We start from the raw sequence: 26070 nt of genomic DNA on the forward strand, positions 1-26070 counted from the left end.
AGACAATGACCCAAAACACACAAGTAAACGGGCAAAGTCTTGGTTCCAAACCAACAAAATTAATGTTATGGAGTGGCCAGCCCAATCTCCAGACCTTAATCCAATTGAGAACTTGTGGGGTGATATCAAAAATGCTGTTTCTGAAGCAAAACCAAGAAATGTGAATGAATTGTGGAATGTTGTTAAAGAATCATGGAGTGGAATAACAGCTGAGAGGTGCCACAAGTTGGTTGACTCCATGCCACACAGATGTCAAGCAGTTTTAAAAAACTGTGGTCATACAAATAAATATTAGTTTAGTGATTCACAGGATTGCTAAAAAAAAATGTTTGTACAAAATAGTTTTGAGTTTGTACAGTCAAAGGTAGACACTGCTATTTTTTTTAACACACCCCTTTCAACTAATTTCCCAATTGCACAGCCTTAAGAGCGTGCATATCATGAATGCTGGGTCTTGTTTGTTTTCTGACAATCTACTGAACCTACTGTTAACTTGTTTGCCACGTAGCAATAAAAAATATACTAAAAACCTTGATTATTCTGGTTAGTCACATTGTACTGCTATTATTTTGAACAATACTGTATATATCTCTAGATGCTCTGTTGAAGAAACAAAGGTCTGCAAGGAAGAACGTAAAACACACCTGAACAAAAAAGAAAAAAAAGGGGTGACTTCCAAAAGTGAAGTGTAAGTCCACCTTCATGTTTGGGGGGGAGAGGAGGGCCTGGAGTTTCCTGAATATGTTTTGTGCGCTCCTCTCTGTTCCGATTGGTTCCACGCGCCGATTCCCAAGGGGTTTTCCCCGACCTGTGAGTGGGTGCGGCGGGTGCGGTGTCCTCCACCACATCATCTTGTATTAGCCCTCTCTTCTTCAAGTCGTCCGTAGCTTCCTCTAGACTTTTGTAGATGAACACGCAAAGTCTGGCCGGGTACATAGTTTGGAAACGACAGCCTTTCTCTTTCAGCATTTTTCTGATTGGGTTGTAAGATTTGCGCTTGGAAAGAATGTAACTGGGGTAGTCGAGGTCAAAATACACACGTTTTCCATGGAATTGAATAGTCTTTTTCTCCCATGCCGCGCAACACTTTCTCCTTCGTTGTGTACTCCAGAAAGCACATGACTATGGATCTGGGATTAGCACTCGATGGTGGTTTTGAAGCCTAGTGAGCGGTGGCAGCGCTGCATGTTAAGTGTCGTATTAGCGAGAGAAAGTTCTGATTTTAAAAAGTTCTCCATGAAAAGTTGAATATTGGTGCCTTCGGCTTCTTCGGTTATACCATGTATGCGATTATTGTTCCTGCGTGAACGTGCTTCCAGCTCCGTTACTCGTGTTTGGAGCTCCTTTTGCATGTATAGAGCGTGTTCCAGGGCATCGTAAACATCGGCATTGATCTCCTCAATGTCGGCCACTCTCTGCTCTGTCTCCTCCACTCTTTGAGTCACTCCTTTTAATTCTTTAGCAATGTCGTCCATACGTTTCCCCATTTCTTCTCGGAAACCACTCACTTCGGTATTTAATGCCCCAATCTTGTCAATCAGCTCATTTTTAGCGTCATCTTGAACTTTTTTTTAGCTCTGCAATGATAGTAGCTTGAATAGCTTCCATGCTTTTGTTATCTTTAGCTAGCTCGTTAGCTGCGTTGGTTTCTGAGGACAAAAGATCTGCCGGTTGAGTAGTTGTTTGCTGATTCGCCCTTGTTCTTCTTTGTTTACCCCCTGACATACTATATTAGACTATAATTTTCAGGTTTTTATGTATTTTTCCGTCAGGGAGCGTAAGATCGACAGGGAGTTAAGATATTACGCTTTTGCTCGCTTCCTCGTCATCCCGGAAGCCCAAGTTTACAGGAGTTCTGACAAGTGAAACTGTTTTTGAACTCTGAGATGAAATCAAACAAAAGAAATTTGAAGTTTAGAAGTTTAGAAGAATATGAACAAAAATTTGGTAACACTTTATAGGGTATCTTAACTAGTTGCTTATTTTTAATGTCGTTGTTCATCTTAAATGTTCTGAATTAAATGAGTATGCCTAGTTCAAGACTTAGTCAACCTGTCACAATTCCCTCAGAGCACAGAACGAGGAGACATGGAGATCAAACCACAGTCTTTAATTATCAATTCACAAGGGCAATGTTGGAGACACGGCAACATATGAAAGTACGTCCAGAACTGACAAAACTAACTAAATGGACAAGACTTTAAATACACATACAATTAAGGGAGTAATGAGTAGACACACCTGGAATCAAATTAACAATCAACAAGAGAAAGAAACTGGGTCACAGGGAGCAAAAACACACAGATAGTCCATAACTCTGAAATAACGCCCCCTCCCAGAAGTTGCGTCCTCGCACCATAGAAACAACAGAAGGGGGGGCACGGGTGGGTACTAAGGAGTAGGTTCCAGAGGAGGACGGATATACAGTACGGGAGGAGGATGACTGGTGGAGACCAAGGAAGAGACAGGAGGGGCTTGGAACAAGAGGAGTCCAGCTGGACCTAGTCTACAGCCATGATGTCGACACACGGTGGAGCCGACAGAGGAAGGAGCCATGGAGGAGGAGCCCAAGGCAGAGAGCCAATGAGCCAGGGGGTTGCCGAGGATCTGGGGGGCCAGGGTGGAGCCGAGGTCTTTGGCAACCAAGGTGGAGATCCAGAGATCCGGGGCAGAGCTGGAGTGAAGGTGGAGCTGGCAGGAGGAAGGAGCTCAATGGAGCCAGTGGAACTGAGCGATGAGGCGCAGCCAGAGTAGAGGAGTCCAGAGGTGATGACAGGTCGACGCCCGACCAAGTTGGAGCCGGAGGGACGAGGGAGCCTGGAGGAGCTGGTGGATCCATTGGTGATCGATTGAATCTCCTTCTCCCTCTGTGGGCCCAAATGAGCTGTTGATATAGTTCATTTCTTTTTGCTCCGAGATCTTAGATGTAGTGGCCCAATATAAATTTAGGAAACCTTAACTTAATCCAAATTCATGGCTTAATAAATATACTTGTTCTCTGAGGCAGGAATGCAGAAAGGCTGAACGGAAATAGAGATAGGATAAGCTACAGGTTTCACTTCAATTTATCAGGCTACTGTGAGAACTGCAAGGAAAAATTATTTCTCGAGTTTCATTGCACAGAAATATAATGCCCCTGCAGCCCTTTATTCAACAATTAATAGACTTCTCAATCTGACTGATTGTTCTATCTTGACCACCTCATTGGAGGCATTTGAAATGTTTCAGACATTTTTTGTGTAAAAATGGAAAAGATTAGAACTTGTCTATCTACATCTTCAGTTGAGTCTGTGATGTCACCAGCATGTGTAAGGAGTTTTGAGCTCTTTGAGCAGGCGTCTCTGGCGCAAGTTATGTACATTGTTATGGGTTTGAAGCCTACACCTGGTTGTTGCGATGTGGTTCCTTTACACTTTCTTAAGGAGATGGTTGATGTTGGTGGCCGAGGAATACATTAGTCTTCATAATGTAGTTATTCCAACAGGCCTTAAGCAGGCAGTTATTCAGCCACTTATTGAAAAGCCTAATTTAGACCCTCTAGAACTGAAGAATTATTGGCCCATCTACCAAAGGTTTTAGAGAAGGTGGTTTATTCCCAGTGAATGTAATTTTTAAGTAGGTATGAGATCTTAGACAAATTTCAGAGCGGTTTAAGGGCAGGTCACAGCACTCAGTCTGCAATTTTAAGAGTGGTTAATGACCTTCGTATAATCAGAGATGCAGGCAACGCAGCAGCTCTGATTTTATTTGACTTAAGTGCAGCTTTTGACTCAATAGACCACTTGATTCTTATAAAGCGGTTATCCCATTTATCTGGAATTAGTGCCATGGTTTTAGAGTGGTTCTAGTCTTATCTGTCAAATAGATAATTCTCTGTAAGGTATGGTAACTTTGTTTCAATGGCAGCGCCTGTTATTTGTTGGGTCCCCCAGGGTTCTGTTATTGGCCCTATTTTATTTTCCTTGCATGTTGCCCCAAAAAATACAGCATGTCTTACCATTTGTATCCAGATGATACACTGATCTATTTACCTACAGTATGAGAGTGGGAGAGAACAATGGTTCTAATTTGCTATTTGCATGTCTAGAGGAGGTTAAGAGCTGAATGACTCAAAATATGCTTCTGTTGAACCAGAGTAAAACTGAGATTATATTTTTGGCACTGCCAAAGGATGTTTAGATATGTCCACATATTTGGGTTCATGGTCTGATTATTGCCATGACCAAATAAGGAACTTAGGTGTGGTGTTTGTCCAAGAGCTGAAATTTGACAAGCAGATCAATGCATTATTATAAGTAAAGAGTTGTTTTTTCCATATTAGGTCTATTGCTCGACTAAAGCCTATTCTGTCAAGGAAAGACTTAGAGAAGGTTATTAATGCCTTTGCTTTGTGCCGTCGGGACTATTGTGAAGTATTTTATGTGGATTGTATATAGGTTATAAACTTATGTTTATCTACCCAGAGGATGTACAGATCGTTAACATATAGCTAAGGCAATATCACTCTTTGATATAGGGCAATATTAAATTTCGGTATGGGGACATACAGTGGAGATCCTAAAGTAAACACTTGAATGTTCAACCATAAAATCTTCTTCATTCATTGCTTAACAAACAAACAAAATTATTTATATTCACCTCAGAAACTGCTTGAACACTTAAGCCACATTAAAAATGACCCCATTTCACGGAATTAAATAACAAAATATCACGGCAAGTTTTGTTTGTGCTAAATGTTACTAGAGATTTTCTCAGAATGAACTCCGTGTCCTTTAGTCTGCTGGTTTTGTGATGATTTTTATTGGATGTATGAAATCAGTTCTCCTTAAATTCACACAGGTGTCCTATAGCAGAGGAACCACACACTTAAAAATAATTGGGTTTTGCATTGATGCCATAGAAGAACCTTTTTAGTTCCCCAAAGAACCTTTCAGTGAACAGTTCTTCAAAGAACCATGTTATTCTTAATGTAAAGAACATTTTATTGATTAAAAGAACCTTTTGTGCAATGGAAAGGTTCACTATATCTTTAAATTAACCTTTCTTTTAAAGAGTGCAGGTGCAGAGAATGACATGAATTATCAACATTATCCACTAACATTTGGAAACCACAAAGTGTCACAATACTTCCAAGAGAAAGGAACCTACCCCAGCCAAGCAGGATGTACCAGTGCAGACGTTTCTTCTGTGAACGCAGTGAGAGGTTAATGAGGCTGTGAAGATAATGTCCTTCGACCAGCAGCCAGCTGTAGTTTGCCAGGATGCAGTAATTAGACAGGAACAGTGCCACTTTGCAGCCAGGCTGAGGGGAAACCCCGGAAACACATCAGCTAAGAGAGCTTATCTGCACTTTTCTTTATGATGCAGAATATCATGTGTTTATGTGCATGTGTCGTGTGGTTGTTTATGCGTTTGTACCGGATGAGAGTTGCAATGGTAATACTCCTGTGAGTAATGCAGCGCAGCATCTCTGATGAAGATGAAGATGGCTCTCAGGATGAATGACAAAAAAAGCTGCATGTGGATAAAATTACGAGTGCAGTGCAGCTTCCTGAAGGAGGGACGGGAGTTGGGATGGAAAGAGATTTAGAGAGAGGATGAGGCATTTTAAACAAATAAAACATACAAAGTGTGTAAATAAAAATGTGTTTAATTCAGTGTGGCATGTGGGATTTTTCTAACTAGACATTTTCTAAACGTATCCGAATGTAAACGTCTAAATGTTAAACATCTTCATCATCCCAAAGCCAGCCTGTACAAGTAACTGCAGCGTAGAACTTGGAACACGAATGGCAGAATTCTTTGGCTGATGTCACAGAGTTTAGCAGAGCCACGGTTTAGGCTTTTTAGGCAAATTTGCTACGATGTCAGGATACTTTCCATTTTCCATGTTTTTTGCTCAGAATGATAGCTATTGTAATTTTAACTTCTTTTTGTGTGATTTACAATTGTTATCACAAACCGAACAAGCACTGGAGGACAGTTCCTCTGTGCTCGAGGATTGATTGTGTGTTGCTTTTAAAAATTAATTGGAATGGTTTATGTGTGTCTAAAATGAACTGTAATTTCCTATTTTTTGGGATATGAAAGTTTGTGTAAGTGTAATATTGCTATTTTTTGTTTTTGTTCTTCATTAGCTGTGTTTGCTAAAGCGAGTATCCTTAGTATTGTACATAGGTATTTCGCTAACCCAAAATGCATAACTCAACTCACACTGTTTGATCTATGAACACAATTTTATTGTTTATTAGAATAAAAAACAGGTAAAATAACGAGATAACATTTCCACGAAAGAATAAAAAAGGTAATGCCATTTTTTTTTTATCTCACAATACAGAATTCCAGGATATAAACTCAGAATTGACATTTTTCTCACAATTCTGAATTTCTATCTCGCAATTCTTACTTATTTTCTAACAATTTCTGAATTCTGCAGGTATGCTTAAAGTATGTTAAAAGTGGAATTTATGCCATATCTAAAGATCTGAATATATTAAGGGGGGGGGGTGAAATTCGTTTTCTCGTTTTCACTCAATATCCTGTTGATCTTGAGTACCTATAGAGTAGTACTGCATCCTTCATAACTCCAAAAAGTCTTTAGTTTTATTATATTCATAAGAGAAAGATAGTCTGTACCGATCTTTCCCGGAAAAACACGACCGGCTGGAGGCGTGACGTGTGGGCGGAGCTAAAGAATCACGAGTGCCAGTAGGCTTTTGCGTTGAGAGCATTTGGAACCTGTGACATTACCGTGAGGAAAAAACCATCATCCCAGACAAACCAGGTAACAGTCAGATTCAGCGTATATTTATGATCCAGAATCAGATCCAGAGGCTGAAATTTAACAAGAGCAGCATCTGCAACGACGTCTCTATGTGGTATGTACTGAAACTGTATATATTTGCTTAGAGGTTTTGGAAAATGACTAAGTTCCACTTCATGTCTGAAGACCAGACCTTTATTTCACGAAGATATGGACCCCAGTTCTCCGACCACGTCACAAATCGATCCATTTGCCGAACTCGTGAATCAGCTCCGGCAGTCACTCTTTCCTCCAGGCGCCGCTTCCTCACCTGAACTGCCGGCCGGTCCTATGGCCCTACCAGCGCCGTTCAGTGGCGCGGCGGAGAATTGCAGCGGCTTTTTACTGCAGTGCACCTTATTGTTTGAGATGCAACCTCAGCGCTTCCCCACAGATAGAGCCAAGATCGCATTTATTATCTCACTGCTCTCTGGCCGTGCTCTCCTGTGGGCTAAAACCATCTGGGAACAAGCTGGGCCTGCAACTCATACCCTGGAAACCTTCGTAACACATTTTAAGGAGGTATTTGATCAATCTGCAAACTCCCTTTCTGTACATGACCAATTATATCACCTAAAGCAGGGAAGATCCTCGGTGGCGGAGTATGCAGTGAAGTTCCGCACCTTAGCAGCTGCGAGCGGATGGAATGAGGCTGCTCTCATCACAGCTTATAGACAGGGGCTATCCCCATCTCTCCGATTACATCTCGCCATCTATGATGATAGCTTTGGTTTGGAGAATCTGATCCAACGTTCTATCCGGGTAGCCCAGAGGCTTGCAGCATGTGATCTGGGATTGCCCGCGCCTCCTACTTCGATAGTAAGATAGTAGCCCTATCTTCCCCAGTGCAATATCCTTCAGCATCAGCCATCGAACCGATGCAAGTTGACTCCTTCCATCTCTCACCTGCTGAACGTCAAAGACGGCTGCAACAACACCTGTGTCTTTACTGTGAAGCAGAGGGTCATCTCAGGTCTGAATGCCCCGTTCGTCCACCTCGTCCAGCGGTGAGTAGCCTGACCTCTAGGGCTGAAGTTGTATCATTAGTCTACTTTCCTGTATTGGTGATCTCTGGCCCCAATTCCATTTCAGCGAAGGCCCTCATTGACTCGGGCTCCGCGGGAAACTTCATTTCCAGACACCTCGTCAGCCAGTTCCACATCCCACAAATCCCTTGCCAGATGATGAATGTACACTCCATTCTGGGGAAACCTCTCGGAAAAGGTATTATTTCTCACTGTACACCATCCCTTACCCTACGCATTGGGGTAACCCATTATGAAAGGATCTCCTTGCTGGTGCTGGATGGATCAACAGCAGATATCATCCTGGGACGCCCTTGGCTTAGGCAGCATAACCCTCACCTTTCCTGGACTACTGGCGACATCCTCTCTTGGAGCGCCTCCTGCTTTGAAAGTTGTCTAAAACTCCCTACTAGACCCTCTTCCCCTACTAGATCAACCCAGTTACTCCTCCAGGCCACAACCATCGAGAGTCCCCTAGGTCAGCATGATATAGCAGTCCCAGAAGAGTATAGCCCATTCCGGGATGTTTTTAGTAAGCAACTCGCCACCCGTTTGCCCCCGCACAGACCATGGGACTGTGCTATTGAACTGCTGCCAGGTGCAACCCTACCTAAGGGAAGAGTGTATCCCCTATCCATCCCAGAACAGAAGGCCATGGAAGAGTATGTAGAAGAGGCTCTTCGTCAGGGTTACATCCGCCCTTCTACATCCCCTGCCGCTTCCAGTTTCTTCTTTGTAGCCAAGAAAGACAGAGGCCTAAGACCATGCATTGACTACCTGGCCCTTAACAAGCAGACCGTACAGTACAAATATCCCCTTCCCCTGGTACCAGCGGCACTCGAGATGTTGAGAGGGGCGTCCATTTTCACCAAGCTAGACCTGCGCAGTGCGTACAACCTCATCCGGATACGGAGGGGGGATGAATGGAAGACTGCCTTCATCACACCTTCAGGGCACTATGAGTACAGGGTCATGCCATACGGACTAGCCAATTCACCCTCCGTATTCCAGGCCTTCATGAATGAGGTATTCCGGGACTACCTACATCGGTTTGTGATCATTTACATAGATGACATCCTCATATACTCGCAGAACGAGGCCGATCATCGTCTCCATGTGGCACAGGTCCTCCAAAGACTTAGGGATAATCACCTGTACCTCAAAATCGAAAAATGTGAGTTTCACCGCTCCTCTATTCAGTTCTTGGGCTACATCATTGATGCCAGGGGAATACAAATGGATCTGAAGAAGGTGGAAGCTGTCCGGCAGTGGCCCATTCCCACTTCGACCAAAGAACTCCAACGATTCTTGGGTTTTGCAAATTTTTATCGCCGCTTCATCTGTAACTTTAGTACCTTAGCAGCTCCCCTCACTTCCCTCCTACGGAAGACACCCAAGCATCTATCATGGTCTCCAGCAGCATCTCAGGCATTCTCCCAGCTAAAATTAGCCTTCACTACAGCTCCCACTTTGATCCACCCTAACGCGGAATTACCCTTCATTGTTGAAGTTGATGCCTCTACGACAGGTGTGGGAACGGTGTTATCACAACGGGTGGGTGTTATCCCCGGCGGAGCAGAATTATGATATTGGCAATCGAGAACTGCTAGCCATCAAACTAGCATTGGAAGAATGGCGTCACTGGCTGGAGGGAGCCAATCATCCGTTTGAAGTCATCACTGACCATCGCAACCTAGAGTACCTCCGGGAAGCTAAACGCCTAAACCCTCGTCAAGCCAGATGGGCATTATTCTTCACCCGGTTTAAATTCACAGTGACGTATCGTCCAGGAACAAAGAATCAAAGGGCCGACGCCCTTTCCCGCATTCATGCCCCAGACCAACCCACCAGTCTACCAGAATCCATTCTCCCTCCAGCCATCATCGTCAGTCCCATCCATTGGGCTCTAGATGATCAGATCGCCCAAGCAACTCTTACTGAACCTGCTCCACCGGGAGTCCCCGAGGGTCTGACCTATGTCCCATCAGCTCTAAGACTGTCCCTCATGAAACTCAGTACACTCTTCCTTAGGGTCAGGACACCCAGGGAGCCAACGAACCCTCTCGCTCATCCGCAACAGATATTGGTGGCCTGGCATGACCAGAGAAATCAAACGCTTTGTTCAAGGATGTTCTACCTGTGCCATCTCCAGCGTACCACACCATCTTCCCGAGGGGAAGTTACTTCCACTGCCTATTCCTCGCCGACCCTGGTCACACCTAGGAGTGGATTTCATTTCGGATCTGCCCAACTCTAACTCCTACACTTGTGTTCTGGTGGTGGTAGATCGTTTCTCAAAGGCCTGTCGCCTTATTCCACTAAGGGGTCTGCCATCAGCAATGGAGACTGCTGAAGCCCTATTCAATCAGGTATTCCGGAACTATGGGCTACCCGAAGACATAATCTCGGACCGAGGACCTCAATTTATTTCCAGAGTTTGGAAGGCCTTCTTCCGTCTCTTAGGTGTATCAGTTAACCTAACATCTGGTTACCATCCGCCATTGAATGGGCAGACTGAAAGGAAGATTCAGGAGATCGGACGCTTCCTAAGGTCGTACTGCCATGGCCACCAACATACTTGGAGCCGGTATCTTCCCTGGGCCGAGTACGCTCAAAACTCTCTCTGCCAGTCCACCACAGGCCTAACACCTTTCCAATGCGTGCTTGGCTTCCAGCCACCTCTGTTCCCCTGGTCAGGAGAGCCCTCTGAGGTCCCAGCAGTCAACTATTGGTTTCAGGAGAGCGAGAGGGTCTGGGACTCAGCACATGTCCATCTGCAAGGGGCAGTTAGGAGGCACAAGATCCAGGCAGACATTCACAGAGCAGTAACACCTACATACCTCCCTGGACAGATGGTCTGGCTCTCTACTAGGGATATACGCCTCCGACTGCCCTGCCGCAAGCTGAGTCCCAGATACATGGGGCCATTCACTATTTTAAGGCAGATCAATCCTGTCACTTATCGTCTAAAATTACCTCCAAATTGCAGAATTACCCCTACCTTCCATGTATCTCTACTAAAACCTCACCGACCTTCTCTTCTCCCTTCTCCCACAGGGTCTGATGTGGCTGAGGTACCTCCTCCTCCAATCGAACCGGAGGAAGACCCCATCTACACTGTACGGACCATCCTGGATTCACGGCGACGAGGAGGCCAACTGGAATATCTCATTGACTGGGAGGGCTTCGGTCCTGAAGAAAGGTCCTGGATTCCACATGAGGATGTTCTAGACCCTGCCTTACTCCAAGAGTTCCACACCAATCACCCCGATCGCCCAGCACCCAGAGGAAGAGGCCGTCCTCGTCGCCACCATCATCGGGCTTCAGGAGCTGCCCGTGGAGGAGGGGGTACTGTCACGGATCCAGCCAACCAACCAGCGTCAGACCCTACAGCTCAACCTTCCCGTTCCTGCTCACCTGAGTATTAAGTCATTGCACCTGCCGCTGCCCAATCAAGACGTGCATATAAACCCGCACTCACAGACTCCTAATCGTCTGGTCTCGTCTATTGCGTATGTGAAAGACTTACCCGACTCTTGATCTCCAGTTCTCAGATCCTCTTCGTCCTCATCGTCATCGACGTCATCTTCTGCCGTTGGTCAGTTGCCTACCATTCTCCTCTGCCCTGAAGTACACCAGGACTTGCGTAGTGGAAGTTTATAAGTCTCTCGGATACTGGGCTTTCACATCCGTTCATCTCTGCGGTGTTTCCCCAATCAAGTATTCTCTCTTCATTAAAATTCTGTGAATTCTCATCTTGTCTCCTGTGCTTCAGTGGTGTGTGACACATGTCGTCTTTTTTTTTTTTTTTAAGCTGTACATGTGGAAAGTGCAGTTTGATGACAACATCGCATGTTGTTTACTTGATGTGCTCACGCGCCGATAGCTAAGTTAACAACAGAGAGATATTTGAAGCAGTTTAATCACCGCCTGCGGTTCCAACACACGATCGTGACCCTTTTTTGTTGGGACTGCATTATCCTTAAGAAATAAACGATGTGCAAATCCAGCATCAAACTGGGCCTTGTTTGTAAAACAAGCATCTTCGAAATGCAGGGGAACAAACACAAACACTTGCACAACTCCGTTGATGCTCTGTGAAAATAAACTCCATCCACTGGTCCCTTAATGCTATTTTTTTTGGTAATCTGTGCAGGGTTGTCTTGCCCTGGCAACCAAAAACACACTTCTTTTGTGTCTTTTCGTGACGCTCTCGCTCTGATCAGTGAATGTCTGTGCTCAGCCTCTCAGTGCTCTGCTATACGGGAGCGTGTGCTCTTCAGGCAGAAGTGTCCTTAGGACCCATATAAGGACATTCCGCTCCATCTAACGTCACACAGAGCCATACTCGAAAAAAACTTTTTTTGGAACAAAAATACTCCTTCAAACGTACAACTTAATTTTTTAAACTTTGTCCATGTTTAGCATGGGAATCCAACTCTTTAACGGTGTAAAAAACTTAGTATGCATGAAATAGCATTTCACCCCCCCCCCCCCCCCCCCCCTTAAGCTATGTTTGCATCCAAAGTTGCAATTTTAACTTATTGGAAAATTGGAATAACGCATCAAATATTGGCACATAACGCATTATAGCCTACCAAAATACTTTTTGACGACAGACTTTGGCTCAGGCATTTCAGAATGACCAAAACAATATTTCAGAAGCTGTGCAACGAGATGGTTAGTCCAGTTATGTGTCCCATCTCACAAAGTCACGTGGCTTTTTTGATGTGCATCATGGAATTTATTCTGTAAAAGTGTTTGAAAACATGTGCATGTTTTCAGTTGCATATTTTTTTTTAATTCATGTGCTTCTTGGCATTTAAATTCAGCGTTTTTATGCAATAGCCCAAAATACACGTAAAAACGTGGATGTAAACATAGCTATTGAAACCTCTTTTTTTTGTGCCCAGTAAAGTGGATTTCATAGGAATTTTTTTTTTTCAGACTAAATATGATCAGATTCCGATATGCACAAAAATTGGATTTGGATTGACAGTCTGAACAATGCTTAAGCAACCACCCTAGCAGCTACCTCAGCAATTCCCTAACAACTGAAAGAACATCTTAGCAACTGCATTTTGTTTGCTGCTCAGTGTTATCATTACAATTGATATGTTCATAATGTGAATAATCAAACATATGTGAACACACAGTCTGTTACCTGAACACACACAACACTGTGAGGGCAATGCTGAGTGAGAAAAGAGAGACGGCGTATCCCACAGAATACAGGATCTTCACATAAAAGAAATACTCATGTGAGACCAGCACCTAAGAGAAGAGACAGATCAATTCATATTATGTGACATTTACATTTTAAATAACTTCCTGTGTTTCAGTGAGTGTCTGTGTTACTGGTTCAGTGAAATGAAGATGAGAAGCTATTGTTACGCTGTCCCTTGTACATGCATTTACTGTTTTTTTCTCTTTAACTTGTAATCTGTTCTTAAGTGAAATGTCATGTTTGTTAGTTTCTCTGAAAGCATATGAATATAGAAATAAAGCATAACATGTTTTTCAATAGTACCAAGTCATTGGGAATTTGAAAGCTGTTATTGAGCCCATGGGCACAGGCGAGTTCGTATGAGGGAAAGATTTCAGACCAGCCATTCTCAGTGCAGTTTTTCATCACAGCTCCTGTGGACAACAAACATGAGACAAACAACAGACAACGAAATTACAGGCCTGTCCAACAGTTTATCCATTATCTGTTAAGTCCGTAATCATATACAGCTCCCATAATCCATTCATTGTGTTGTTAATTTTCACTATAAATAAAGTCTGTTTAATCATATTTGATACATGAATTTCTAACATGATCAAAACTTTGCTGAGAAAGCTGCTCACAATCTACTACATGCCTTCTGTCATCCGACTGCTATAGTTCAGACATTTCAACAAGTAAAAGGACTTTAAGTATAATTGTAAAGGATGGGGTTCATTTGCTGTGAAATCTTAAGAATAAGTAAACTTAAGAATGACATTTATAATGTTAATAATACTTCAAGTTGAACACTTACTGGACTGAAGCAACTAAGGTTTACTTTATTTTGTAATACATATTTTTGAGAAAAATCATGTTTAAATGTATCAAATATGATCAATCAGCCTTTTGAGAAATTTTTATTTGTTTACCTCTCAATCATCGTTGTATTGCATTGCATTAGTATATATTTTACCCCCACAAACACTATAGAGTTAAAAAAAAAAAAATCAGCATAGAAATATCTTCTAGTTACGGAAGTTCTAAGCGGCCATGCATTATAATTTTTTTTCCTTTTTGTTTTCTCGTTATAACGACTTAATTTTCTCGTTATCTCGACATAACGAAAGTCGTTTTCTCGTTATAACGACTTATTTTTCTCATTATCTCGACATAACGAAGTTCATTTTCTAGTTATAACGACTTATTTTTCTCATTATCTCGACATAACGAAAGTTTGTTTTCTCGTTATAAGGACATGACAGTTTTACTGTTGCTATAGTAACAAACTCAACTTTGACAGGCATCTGATGGACAACCATGCAGGCGCTCTTACTGTAGCCTATATTTCAGCAAATTTAGCTTCACCTATAGGTAATAATGTCTACAATACTGTATATAAATAAAGGCTGATCAATCACTGTTGATTTTTCCAGAGACAGTACAACGAACGTTTTGTTTTTGTAATTAACATGTTTAAATGGCAACACCGCGAAATTAGAGCTGCTTGGATTAAACTCACTTTTCATTTTCCCTTTATTTGAAATAAAATTATATATAATTTGTAATTTGTAGTAGTCATTATATGATGTAGCAGATATCATGTGTGTTACAAGCTTCTGTTTGAAAAGAGCCTCCATGTGTACGTGTAGTGTGTGTGTGTGTGTGTGTGTGTGTGTGTGTGTGTGTGTGTGTGTGGAAAAAAAAGATTACAACATTATAGAACAAAACTGAATTAAATAAGCCTATGGATTTTACATATACATCACATTTCTCATCAATATGGTTAACAATAAAGATTAGTAATAAGGAAAAGAAGCACATCAGCCTACATCGTTAAATCCCTTCCTACTGTAGATAAACAGAATACAGTGATGTCAACCTTGGTTTTGATAAGCAGTTATTTTATGACACAGAAAGCGTTGGTGAAACTCATGCATCTAGCAGGAACTTAATACACAAAATATTCATATTGATTCAAGCATTTAACATTTATGAATTAATTAGATGTCAGTAATGAAGACTGCACAAATTATAGCGATCACGAGGAAGGTCCGCATACAGTAAAGTGGATAGTGTACAACGCCCCATCAGTTATATTCAGGTCTATAGTGCCACCTGCTGGCGCAGTTTTGTAACTTCTTAGAGAAAATGAAGTCGTTATAACGAGAAAACGAACTTCGTTATGTCGAGAAAACGAGAAAATGAAGTCGTTAAAACGAGAAAACGAACTTCGTTATGTCGAGATAACGAGAAAATTAAGTCGTTATAACGAGAAAACAAGAAGAAAAAATATTATAATGCATGGCCGCTTAGAACTTCCGTATCTAGTTAAGACATAGTATTGGGAGATAAAGCGTGACAGCTGATATTTATATGCTTTTTATGTAAGTAGCCAGTTATACTATTAGAGATCTCATTGATTGCAATTTTTTATTTATTTTTGAATATTGTCTAAAGGTTCAATAAACTAATTCATTGTTTCAATAAACAATTAATTATTTGAAAGATTTTCCTGACTTATTATTATTTATTTATTTTTTTTTTCAGGCTTGATGGGTTTAACAATATTGAATTAATAAAAGCTTGTACGTGAAAACACAGCACCTGACCTTTGACCCGAAGGAAATTGGGGCACGGCCGAGACACAGTCTCTCCCACTTCAGCATGAGGCCAACAGTTCAGATCATCCCATAAAGCACTGCAACCTGAAGGCGGGGAACAACAGAATTAAGAGTGAATCTGAACAGTGTGATAACTACAAGCATATAATCCTATTATATCTTTATCTAATTATTGCTCTACTAAAGTACTAAAATGTAAAAATCCTGAAAATTGTTGTGAGCACAATGGTTGAGTAGTGTTTTTTCTACATTTATGTGTGCATAGTGATTTGCCTCCATGCACAAAACAAGGCCCATTAAGGAATGGGTTACTGACTCTGGTAGTCATTAATGTGACTGGCCTGCACAAAACCCAGACCTGAACCCCACTGAAAACCTTTGTGATGAACTGGAATGGTGACTGTGAGCCATGATTTAACATCTAGTGCAGTGGTTTTCAACCAGGGGACCAGAGCCCACTATATAAGGGGATTCAGCAAACTTCTAAAGGGGCATCAATATGTCTTACAATTATTTAAAATAAAACATAAAACAGCATTAAAATGAGCTGAAACAGCTAAAAATAACATTATTTATTTACAGATGCAAACATGTATGTATGAGGTAGCCTACATTTAAAAGTGTTTAAAATTTATAAACCTGGAAAAGTCATGTAAATTAATAAATTTTTAAATCTTTATAATGAATATAATAAAACAAATCTAGTAGAAGTTGTAAATAAAACAAAGATTAATGGAATATGTTTTACAAGAAAATACTGATTAATTCTTTCTACAACAACATTTCATGTTCAGTTCAATGTGTTACAAGCAAGTTTCTTTGTAATTTGGTGTAAATACTACAAATATTTCATAGTGATGCTTGAATAAAAAAGCTACTATAAGTAGGAGAATAGTAGAAGCTGTTAAAGGTGACCATATGTCTGTTAATGTTAATGTAGGTGTCCATAAACGTGTCCTTACACCGCTTTTCAGATTTGATAAGATTACTGAATGATCATTATGTCCTTGAATTAAGATTCATAAATGCTCCGGTTACTGCCATAACCTCAGTTCCCTAAGATAAGGGAATGAGCATTGTGTATGGGGAAACTCCGGTTTACACTGGTATTGAAGCCTGATTGTCCACATTTGTGTAGCTTCACAAACCAATGGCACTCTAGCCTGACAGAATGGGCGTGGCCGACCTCTATATAAGTTGGCTCAGAGCATCATTTAATCAGAATCATTCAACTGAAGTGACAGTCATTGATTCGCATGCAGCTTGTAGCATGGCGAGTGAAAATGCTCGTTCCCTTATCTCAGGGATCCTAGGTTATGTCAGTAACTGAAGTGCTCCCTTCCGAAAGTTCTCTCACGTTGTGTATGGGAAACACATACACTCACACCGTGCTACGAGCAGATACAGAACAAACTGCTCTGCGAGGTCAGTCTCGGAGCACTTAAGTAAAACATGAGCCAAACTGAGTCCCAAGCACAGCTGAGGACTGCAGATATAACTATTTCCACCTTTGGGAAGAAATAGGCAAATCAAACAGACAACCAATGCCAGCAGTGCAGAGATGTCTAAAAATTTTATTTTAGCAAAAGGATGGCAACGACAAGCCAGTGGCCACACAATCACAAGTAAAATGAGTTCCCAGCCAAGCTGGGACTACAGATATAACCATTTCCACCCTTAGGGAGACATAATCAATAGTCATAATCAAAGAAATAGACATAATCAGTGGCAGCAGGGCAAGGACATCTAAATGATAGAATCTGGCAAATAATCTGGCAACAACCAGGCGGCGGCTGAACAAATCTCACTTATATAAATTCTGCTGGACCTTCCCCATGAGGAGGCTATTCCTCTGGTGGAGTGGGCCCTCACCCCTAGAGGGCATTGCAAGCATTCTAAGGCATAAGCCAAGGCTATAGCATCTACTATCAAGCTGGAAAGTCTCTGCTTCGTAACCGGCAGCCCTTTACAGCAGCCTCCAAAACAGACAAATAGCTGCTCTGATCATCTGAAAAGACCAGAGCATTCAATATACACTCTAAGAGCTCTAACCAGGCAGAGTGGATTGGGACCCTGCTCACTGTCCAGAGTGGGGAGTAGGGCTGCACGACATTGGGAAAAAATGACATTGCGATATCTTATTTTTCTGCGATATATATTGCGATATTTTTTCTTACAAACAAAAATGGGGTGAGCACACTTACATTCTCAATTTAAATGATTTAAACAACGACACCATCATGTCAAATGATTAAAGGGGGGGTGAAATGCTCGTTTTCACTCAATATCCTGTTAATCTTGAGTACCTATAGAGTAGTACTGCATCCTTCATAACTCCAAAAAGTATTTATTTTTATTATATTCACAAGAGAAAGATAGTCTGTACCGATGTTTCCCGGAAAAACATGAGCACCTAGAGGCGTGACGTGTGGGCGGAGCTAAAGAATCACGAGCGCCAGTAGGCTTTCGCATTGAGAGTGTTTGGAAGCTGTGACACAGATCCAGAGGCTGAAATTTAACAAGAGCAGCATCAGCAAATGCGTCTCTATGTGGTATGTACTGAAACTGTATATATTTGCTTAGCGGTTTTGGAAAATGACTAAGTTCCACTTTATGTCGTCCTTTTTTTTTTTCTTTTTTTTTAAGCTGTACATGTGGAAAGTGCAGTTTGATGACAACATCGCATATTGCTTACTTGATGTGCTCATGCGCCGATAGCTAAGTTAACAACACAGAGATATTTGAAGCAGTTTTACTCACCGCCTGCGGTTCCAACACACGATCGTGACCCTTTTTCGTTGGGACTGCATTATCCTTAAGAAATAAACGATGTTCAAATCCGTCGTCAAACTGGGCCTTGTTTGTAAAACAAGCATCTTCGAAATGCAGGGAACAAACAAAAACACTTGCACAACTCTGTTGATGCTCTGTAAAAATAAACTCCATCCACTGGTCCCTTAATGCTGTTTCTCTTTTGGTAATCTGTGCAGGGTTGTCTTGCCCTGGCAACCAAAAACACACTTCTTTTGTGACTTTTCGCGACGCTCTCGCTCTGATCAGTGAATCGCTCTGATCAGTGAAATGTTTGTGCTCAGCCTCGCTATATGGGAGTGCGCGCTCTTCCGGCAGACATGCCTTAGGACCCATATAAGGAAATTCCGCTCCATCTAACGTCACACAGAGCCATACTCGAAAAAAACTTTCCAAAACTTGTGACAAACCGGAAGAGGTTTTTTTGGAACAAAAATACTTCTTTAAACGTACAACTTAATTTTTGAAACTTTGTCCATGTTTAGCATGGGAATCCAACTCTTTAATAGTGTAAAAAACTCTATTCATGAAATAGCATTTCACCCCCCCTTTAATATGCACGAGGGTGAGAGAGCAAGACAGCGCTCTTGTTGTTTGAAGATGGCTCGCTCTGTCTCTCGAGCGCACTCTCTCTCTCTCTGTCACTTTAGCGCGCACTCTCTCTGTCTCTCTTGCATGCGCGCTCTCTCTGTCTCTCTCTCGCGCGCGCTCTCTCTCTCTCTCTGCCCTGTTAAACTTGCATGTGTTTTTCAGTCCTGTCAATGATAAACGTTCACTCTATGATGGTTAAGCTGTGCAATTAATCCGCGAATCACATTAATTAAGGGCCGGGGAGCAGCTGGCCCATACAGTTAGTGAATAACGGATCAGCTACGACAGCCTACATCGCACATCCTGCGATGTGACTATCGTGGATTCGTACATCGCGATATCGATGCTTAAACGACATATCGTGCAGCCCTAGTGGGTAGCACTTTAAGGATAATTGCTTGGGCTCTAAACGGAAAAGAAAGAACCTAAACTCATAGCTTTGTCTTAGCTTGAGGATGAACTTACAGTCACAAGGCCCAAAATCCAGACAGGAAGCACTGATTGACAGTACTGGCAGGTCACCCACTCGTTTAACCGACACTAATGCCAAAATGAGGGCAGTCTTAAGCAGCATGGGCAGCAGATCGGCCGAATGGAGCGGCTCAAAGCGAGGAGTCCTTAGGGGTCCTCGGGACTATGAACAAGTCCTATTTGGCACAGTCGGAGGACTAGGAGGATTCAATCCGCGGGCGCCCTTCAAGAATTTAATGACCAAGTTTATTCTGCTGACTGACAGGCTAGATTCAAGGGAATGATTTGCTGTGATAGGTGCCACATAAACTTTGAGCATGGAAGGGGCACGCCCATAGTCCAAAAACTCCTGCAAAAAAGTCTGCACTTGGGCACATCACAAGAAACCGGGCCAAGCTTTGTGCTTCCCACCAGTCACAGAAGACTAACCATTTAATCTCATAGACGGTACTGTAGCCTCTGAAATGGTGTCTCGTTGGGAGCTGTATAGGCTTCCATCGGGGCTCCAGACATGAACACTCCACAGCTCCGGCTGGGGGTCCAAATCATGCCCTTCGCCTCTGAGAGAAAGTCTCTCCATAACGATATCGGCCACGGGGCAGCTGCTGACAGCTACACTAACGCTGGGAACCAAGTTTAGTTCTTCAAAAGTGGGGCCACAACGAGGACTGAGCGACTGACTTCTCTGACCCGTCTGATGATCTGTGGAAGCAGTGCAATGATGGGGGAAGACGTATAGATGAGAGCTGGGCCAATCGTGGGCCAGCACATCTTGCTTTATGGAGAAATAGATCGGGCAGTGGGAGTTTTACTTCTGAGACGAAAAGGTCAACCTCTGCTCTGCCTTCCCAAAGACAGACCAGATTTTTTTTAACCATCAGAGGATGTAGTGTCCATTTTCCCAGAGCTACATTGCCTCTGTACAGCATGTCTGTGCCAAGGTTCAGACTTCCTGGCACATTAATTGCTCTGATTGAGAGGAGTCTGCTCTGTACCCAAATTAGGAGGCATCAAGCTATTCTGTACAGGGAACAAGACCTGTGAACACCTTAGTGGTTGAAATAGGCTACCACCGTCATGTTGTCTGATCTGAACATGCCGTGGTGCCCTTTTAAGGGTGGCAGGTAGGTTTTCAGGGCCAGATAAACGACCATCATTTCAAGGCAGGAAATATGAAAGTGCCGTTTATGGATCGACCAGGAGCCGGATGCTGAACAGCCCTCTAACAGGGCGCCCCAACCTGTGTTTGAGGCGTTTGTCATAATAACCTTTCTCTGGGAGGTCAGACCTAACTGCACGCCTGGTTGAAACAGGCAAGAAATTGCCCAAGGGGCCACAGCTTTGATACAACGATAGGTTACCCTGACATAAAACTAACCTTGGTGCCAGGCGTGGGATGTGACATGGGCTTTGCCAAAATTGGAGAGGCCATATGTGAAACAAGACTATAGGTAATGGCAGCTGCCATTAGGCTGAGCATCCTCTGGAAACTCCTGAAGGGATGTGAAGTCCCCGGCTTGTAAGATGAAGCCAGTCGCTGAATATCCAGGGACCGTTCTGTCATAATCCATGACTGCATCCAGGCAGAGTCTTTCACAGTTGCCAGAAAGTAACGCTGATGATCGCAAACAAGCCAGTTAAGATCTCAGGAAGTCCATCATAGCCGCAGAGGCAATATAAAAACAAAGTTGAAGAGCTTATAACTTTTATACTCATTTTGAGGCTGACAACACCATCCACACAGAGAGTGCACCCGCGGCTGCTGCAGAAGATGTGAGTGCACTCACCGTCTCTGTCACAGATGTAGCGATCCTTCCAACGGGGGAATATCTGCAAGACTGTGGGTCCTGATGCCATCCCAGGCCCTGTGCTCCGAGCATGTGCATTCCAACTAGCGGGTGTTTTCACAGGTACTTTCAGCCTCTTCTTCTCTCTGTCTGTGGTTCCCTCATGCTTCAAAAAATCCACCATTGTGCCCATACCAAAAAAAATTAAATCACATGCTTAAATGACTGGAGGTCTGTTACTCTTACACCCATCTTCAGAAAGTGTTTTGAGGGACTCATCAGAGACTAAATCTGCTCTGTTCTGCCTGCCTCACTGAATCTGCTACAATTTGCATATCGTAGCAAATGTCCTACAGATGCTGCTAATGCTTTCAACCTACACTCTGCTCTCTCCCACCTGGAAAATAAGAACACTTATGTGAGAATGCTGTTTGTGGACTACAGCATTTAACACCATAGTGCCTGCCACACTTGTTGCGAAGCTTCAGACTCTGTGACTAAACAGATCAGGTGGTGGAAGTCAGGTGGTAAGAAACGGCAACAATACTTCATCCCTGCTGACCTTCAACACTGGTGCTCCTCAGGGCTGTGTCCTCAGCCCACTACTGTACTCCCTGTACACACATGACTGTGCAGCCACACACAGCCCCAACGTCATTGTCAAATTAGCTAACAATACAACGGTGATAGTCCTGATCACCAACAAACGATGAGATGGCCTACAGAGAGGAGGTGAGCACCCTGACTAAATGGTGTCAGGAGAACCATCTCTCACTCGACATCGACAAGACCAAGGAGCTGGTGGTGGATTTCAGGAGACAGAGCATAGAACACACACCCATCACCATCGACAAGACACCTGTGGAGCGGGTAAGCAGCTTTAAGTTCCTCAGCGTTAACATCAGTGAGGATCTCATCTGGTCTACACACACTGACACATTGCTGAAGAAGGCACTTCAGTAGCAGTGTAAAGAGTGGTTTTCCCATAGACAAAGTGAAAGTACAATTGAAAGGGAATTAGATCAATGTTATTTTACCAGCATTAATACCCTATTATAGTTTTATTTATATTTTGAAAGATTTTTAATTTTAGCTTTTTTGGGGGTTAAAATTATTTGTAAAAATGTTATTTTTAGTTTAGATTTTAGTACTTCAACTAAAGAAAAACTAGACATGTTGCAACTAATTAAAATGTAAAAAAAAAAAAAATAATTTGCTTTCAGTTAATATTTTTATATATCTTTATTGTTTACAAAAAAAATGCAATCTTTTTGCGTTCGTCCTTGAACTTGTTTTTTGTTCTCTCTCTTGCTCTCTCTCTATCTCTCTGATGAATGGCACAGTCTTTCTCTTCTATTGCCCCCTTTGCTGTCTCTTACTCTCTCAGTCTGATTAATGACAGGAAAAGTTGCTTGGAGTTGTAAATCTTTTTCGCTTTCTCCAGTGAAATATGGAGAGGAGAGGTTGTGAGGACCAAAAGAGATCTGTACAGCGTTGCAATGTTATTGTGATGTGGCTGTGTTGACAGGCCTTTATTGACTGTTTCCTGTGCATGTAAGGACAGACAATATTTTGAGAAAGGATTTATGCTTACAGAGTGAGAAACTTTAAGGCCTGTTCACGACAGTTTTATTGTCGAGGGTCTGAGAGTGGTTCTTCCTGCTGATGAAGGGTATTCCATAAAGCAGATTATGTGAAAGTTAAGTTCACGGGTAAGTAAGCTCATATAACCTTAATAACTAGTTATATTGATAATATATATATATACAGTAAGTCTCTCTGAATGTAACCACCACTGCCCAGTAGGTGGGATTATAAACTAAGAAAGCACACTGCAATTTCACAAGAGAAGAAGAAAGAAGATGGTCATTTCTTCTTAGCTTTTGACTGTTTTCATGATGACTCTTGAATTCAATGCTCTGTTGAGAACAGAGTCTTGCTCTGTGGCCGTAAGTGTGGGTACTTGAAGAGGTCCTACTGTAAGTTTCCAACTCTGGGTTGACTGAACTAACTCAAAGACAGCATCTTCGGAACTGATAGATAACCACGTGTAAGCAAGGTTTAAATTATCAACTGAGAGTTTGAGGATTTATGTGATGACAAATGATAAGTTAACCTGGACATGTACCTGGAAACAAGTTAACATTTTAGGACTTCTGTGTTTCATCGTCCTGAAGATAAGGTTTGTTTTTATGTTGTTGTTGTTTTTGGTTAAATGCCAGGGAAATGTCTGCGTCTTAATCTACAACATAAAATACAGCAGTAATGCCACCTTGTGATTTTTTTTCAAAGCTTTTACTTGTTTTGAAAAAGGAGGTTGCTAACAAGTGGTTTTCAGGGACATTAAACATCATCATGTAAAAATTCTGTGGTTTAGTTCATTTATAGCCTATGTGTAGCTTTTACTTTAGGGCGATTGTATTTAGGCTTCAAATTTCATAAAAGTTGTGTTCATTTATGAAGATCATCATGATGAACAAAATGTGCAAGAATCATAAACTTGTGTAGGTCACAGAGCTTATTTTCCGCAATAATGCAATAAAAAAAATCCTTTTGTCAAGGGAACCAGAGTGATGTGAACTTCAGTGTTTAACTACAAAAATACGTCATCCCTGCAGAGCTCTACAGCATTGCTGCTTATTTGCATAAAGATAAATTCTTCTCAACTTTGACACATTGCTGGACATGCCAACATTACATCATTACACTGTAAATCACCAACTGTCATTGAATCTGGTCTCTTTTTCGTTCCAAGGAACTGAATGTGTAAACAGGGCATTAAAGTTTATGAGACTGTCACTTGAACACACATAGACCCTCTCAACCAAAAACAACAGATGTGCACTCACATTACATTGTATCCTGAGTGGGCAATAGTTGTGCAGGAGTTAGACCAGCAAGTGTGTGTGTACTCACTGCGCTGGAGGGCGTTATATATCTAATCTGATAAGGGTGTGATTTATGGAATATGGATTATGGAGGCCATTCTCTAAACTTCCCTCCTGATATCGCATTACACCTCTTAGGAACGCACAAAAACACTTATCATTTTGTATGTCCACATAAATGACAAGTATAAAAGGGCATTAGGTGTCTTGATGTGTATGAAGGATGTTTGTGGAAAACACTCTAGGATATCAAAAATAGCTACCCTCTATATGAACTCAATCGTCTCATTAGGTGTGTGTGTGAGTGTGTGTGTGTGTGTGTGTGTGTGTATGTGTGTGTGTGTGTGAGAGAGAGAGAGACTGTAGTGGCTCGCCTGTGCGTGTGGACCCAGTCTCTGTCAAGTTCTCTTGATAGATGATGTTGTAGCAGTTTTCCTCCTCTCTGAGTAGCATGAAGTCTAGGTCACATTCTGGAGGAATGGCACACACCTTCACATGCACATATGTATATATTGGTATCGAACAAAAATCTGTACAGCAGACAAACAACTCAAAATAAAACAATGCTTCGACTGAAGTTATGACTTCACTACCAGGCTAACATTTGGGATAAATAAGTCTCTTATGTTTACCAAGGCTGCATTTATTTAATCAAAATCACTGTAAAAATAGGAATATTTTTCCGAAAAGGTTCATGTGACACTAAAGTCTGGAGTGATGATGCTGAAAATTCAGCCTTGAATCACAGAAATAAATTTAACTTAAATATATTCAAACAGAAAACATTGTAATAATTATAATAATATTTCACAATATTATTGGTTTTACATGTTTGTTTGAATAAATGCCTTTGTAAATGCCTTTTTTTTTTTTACTGTTGACCAGTAGTGTATATATAAAGTATAATGCAATACAATAATGTATAGCCTATGATATATATTCTGATGTTTTTATACTGATAACAAAAACACATAGAAAAGGTAAATCATAGTTTGACCATATAGCAATAGTTGGTAAAATCACACTAACATACATTTATATCGAGGTAGATCTTAATTTGAAACCTGACGATTCTATAAGTTTTTAATTTAAGTGCTGTCAAACGTGTCTCAACAAATATATATTGGCCAGAGCTATATAGTTTAATAACATATTTAAATTAGTATGTTTGTTCTTTCATTAATTAATAAACAAATTGCAATTTTACAACCTACGTGAAAACATGCCTCTCTGTGTTAACTATATCAATGAACACTGAATAGCCTTTGCATGATAAAACTATTTCTGCAGTGCGTCGCATGTATAACAAATTCAACTTTCTGCTCTAACTCACGTGAGAAGAGGCGCGAAGTAAAGCCGCGAGAGCAACCAGGTGTACAACGGCAGATGTCTTCATTTACAAAACGTCTGGCAGCAATGATCTCGGTCTTGTGATGGAAAAATCTCCTGGCGCTCGGTCCCTCCGAGGGAAAGTTTCATCTCCTCTCGCGCAGTCCTCGACGCTCGAGCGCAGTGAACGGAACACGAATGTGCGCGCAACGCGTCCGGTCAGCCCACGTGCGACTGCTGATCCTCCAAACATCTACCTGACTGTTCCTGCCCTCGGATGCTTGGCGCTCTCAGCAAAACCTCTGATTTACTCATAACCATCTGCTGCTCTCTTTTACTGCGCACAGAGAAAATATGACTGTGAAATGTGGGCTCACTGTGAACTTTCGTGCACTTTATAAAGATAAAAGAGATAATGCACTTTCCCATGAGAGATTGCATAACAGTAAAAGCTGGATTCTCATACATCACTAGGTGGTTGCTAATGTGTTCTTATGAATTTTCCCAATTTGTCATTGGCTGTTGTAATGTTTCTA

General features: G+C 41.9%; 1 protein-coding gene across 1 annotated transcript in view; it reads right to left on the reverse strand.

Moving 5' to 3' along the window:
- Positions 1-25796, reverse strand: part of LOC128019553 (secretin receptor) — a 34668-nt gene extending 8872 nt beyond the window's left edge. Inside the window, exons 1-7 of the mRNA XM_052605611.1 lie at positions 25539-25796; positions 24580-24694; positions 15646-15741; positions 13358-13467; positions 12992-13101; positions 5419-5551; positions 5149-5302 (exon numbers count right to left, since the gene is read on the reverse strand). Of these exons, the coding sequence (XP_052461571.1) occupies positions 5149-5302; positions 5419-5551; positions 12992-13101; positions 13358-13467; positions 15646-15741; positions 24580-24694; positions 25539-25601 (781 nt within the window). The 5' untranslated portion in view covers positions 25602-25796. The remainder of the gene's footprint in view (positions 1-5148; positions 5303-5418; positions 5552-12991; positions 13102-13357; positions 13468-15645; positions 15742-24579; positions 24695-25538) is intronic.
- Positions 25797-26070: the final 274 nt, after the last annotated feature.

The sequence above is a fragment of the Carassius gibelio genome, chromosome A9, assembly GCF_023724105.1.
Source record: "Carassius gibelio isolate Cgi1373 ecotype wild population from Czech Republic chromosome A9, carGib1.2-hapl.c, whole genome shotgun sequence".
NCBI classification, from domain to species: Eukaryota; Metazoa; Chordata; class Actinopteri; order Cypriniformes; family Cyprinidae; genus Carassius; species Carassius gibelio.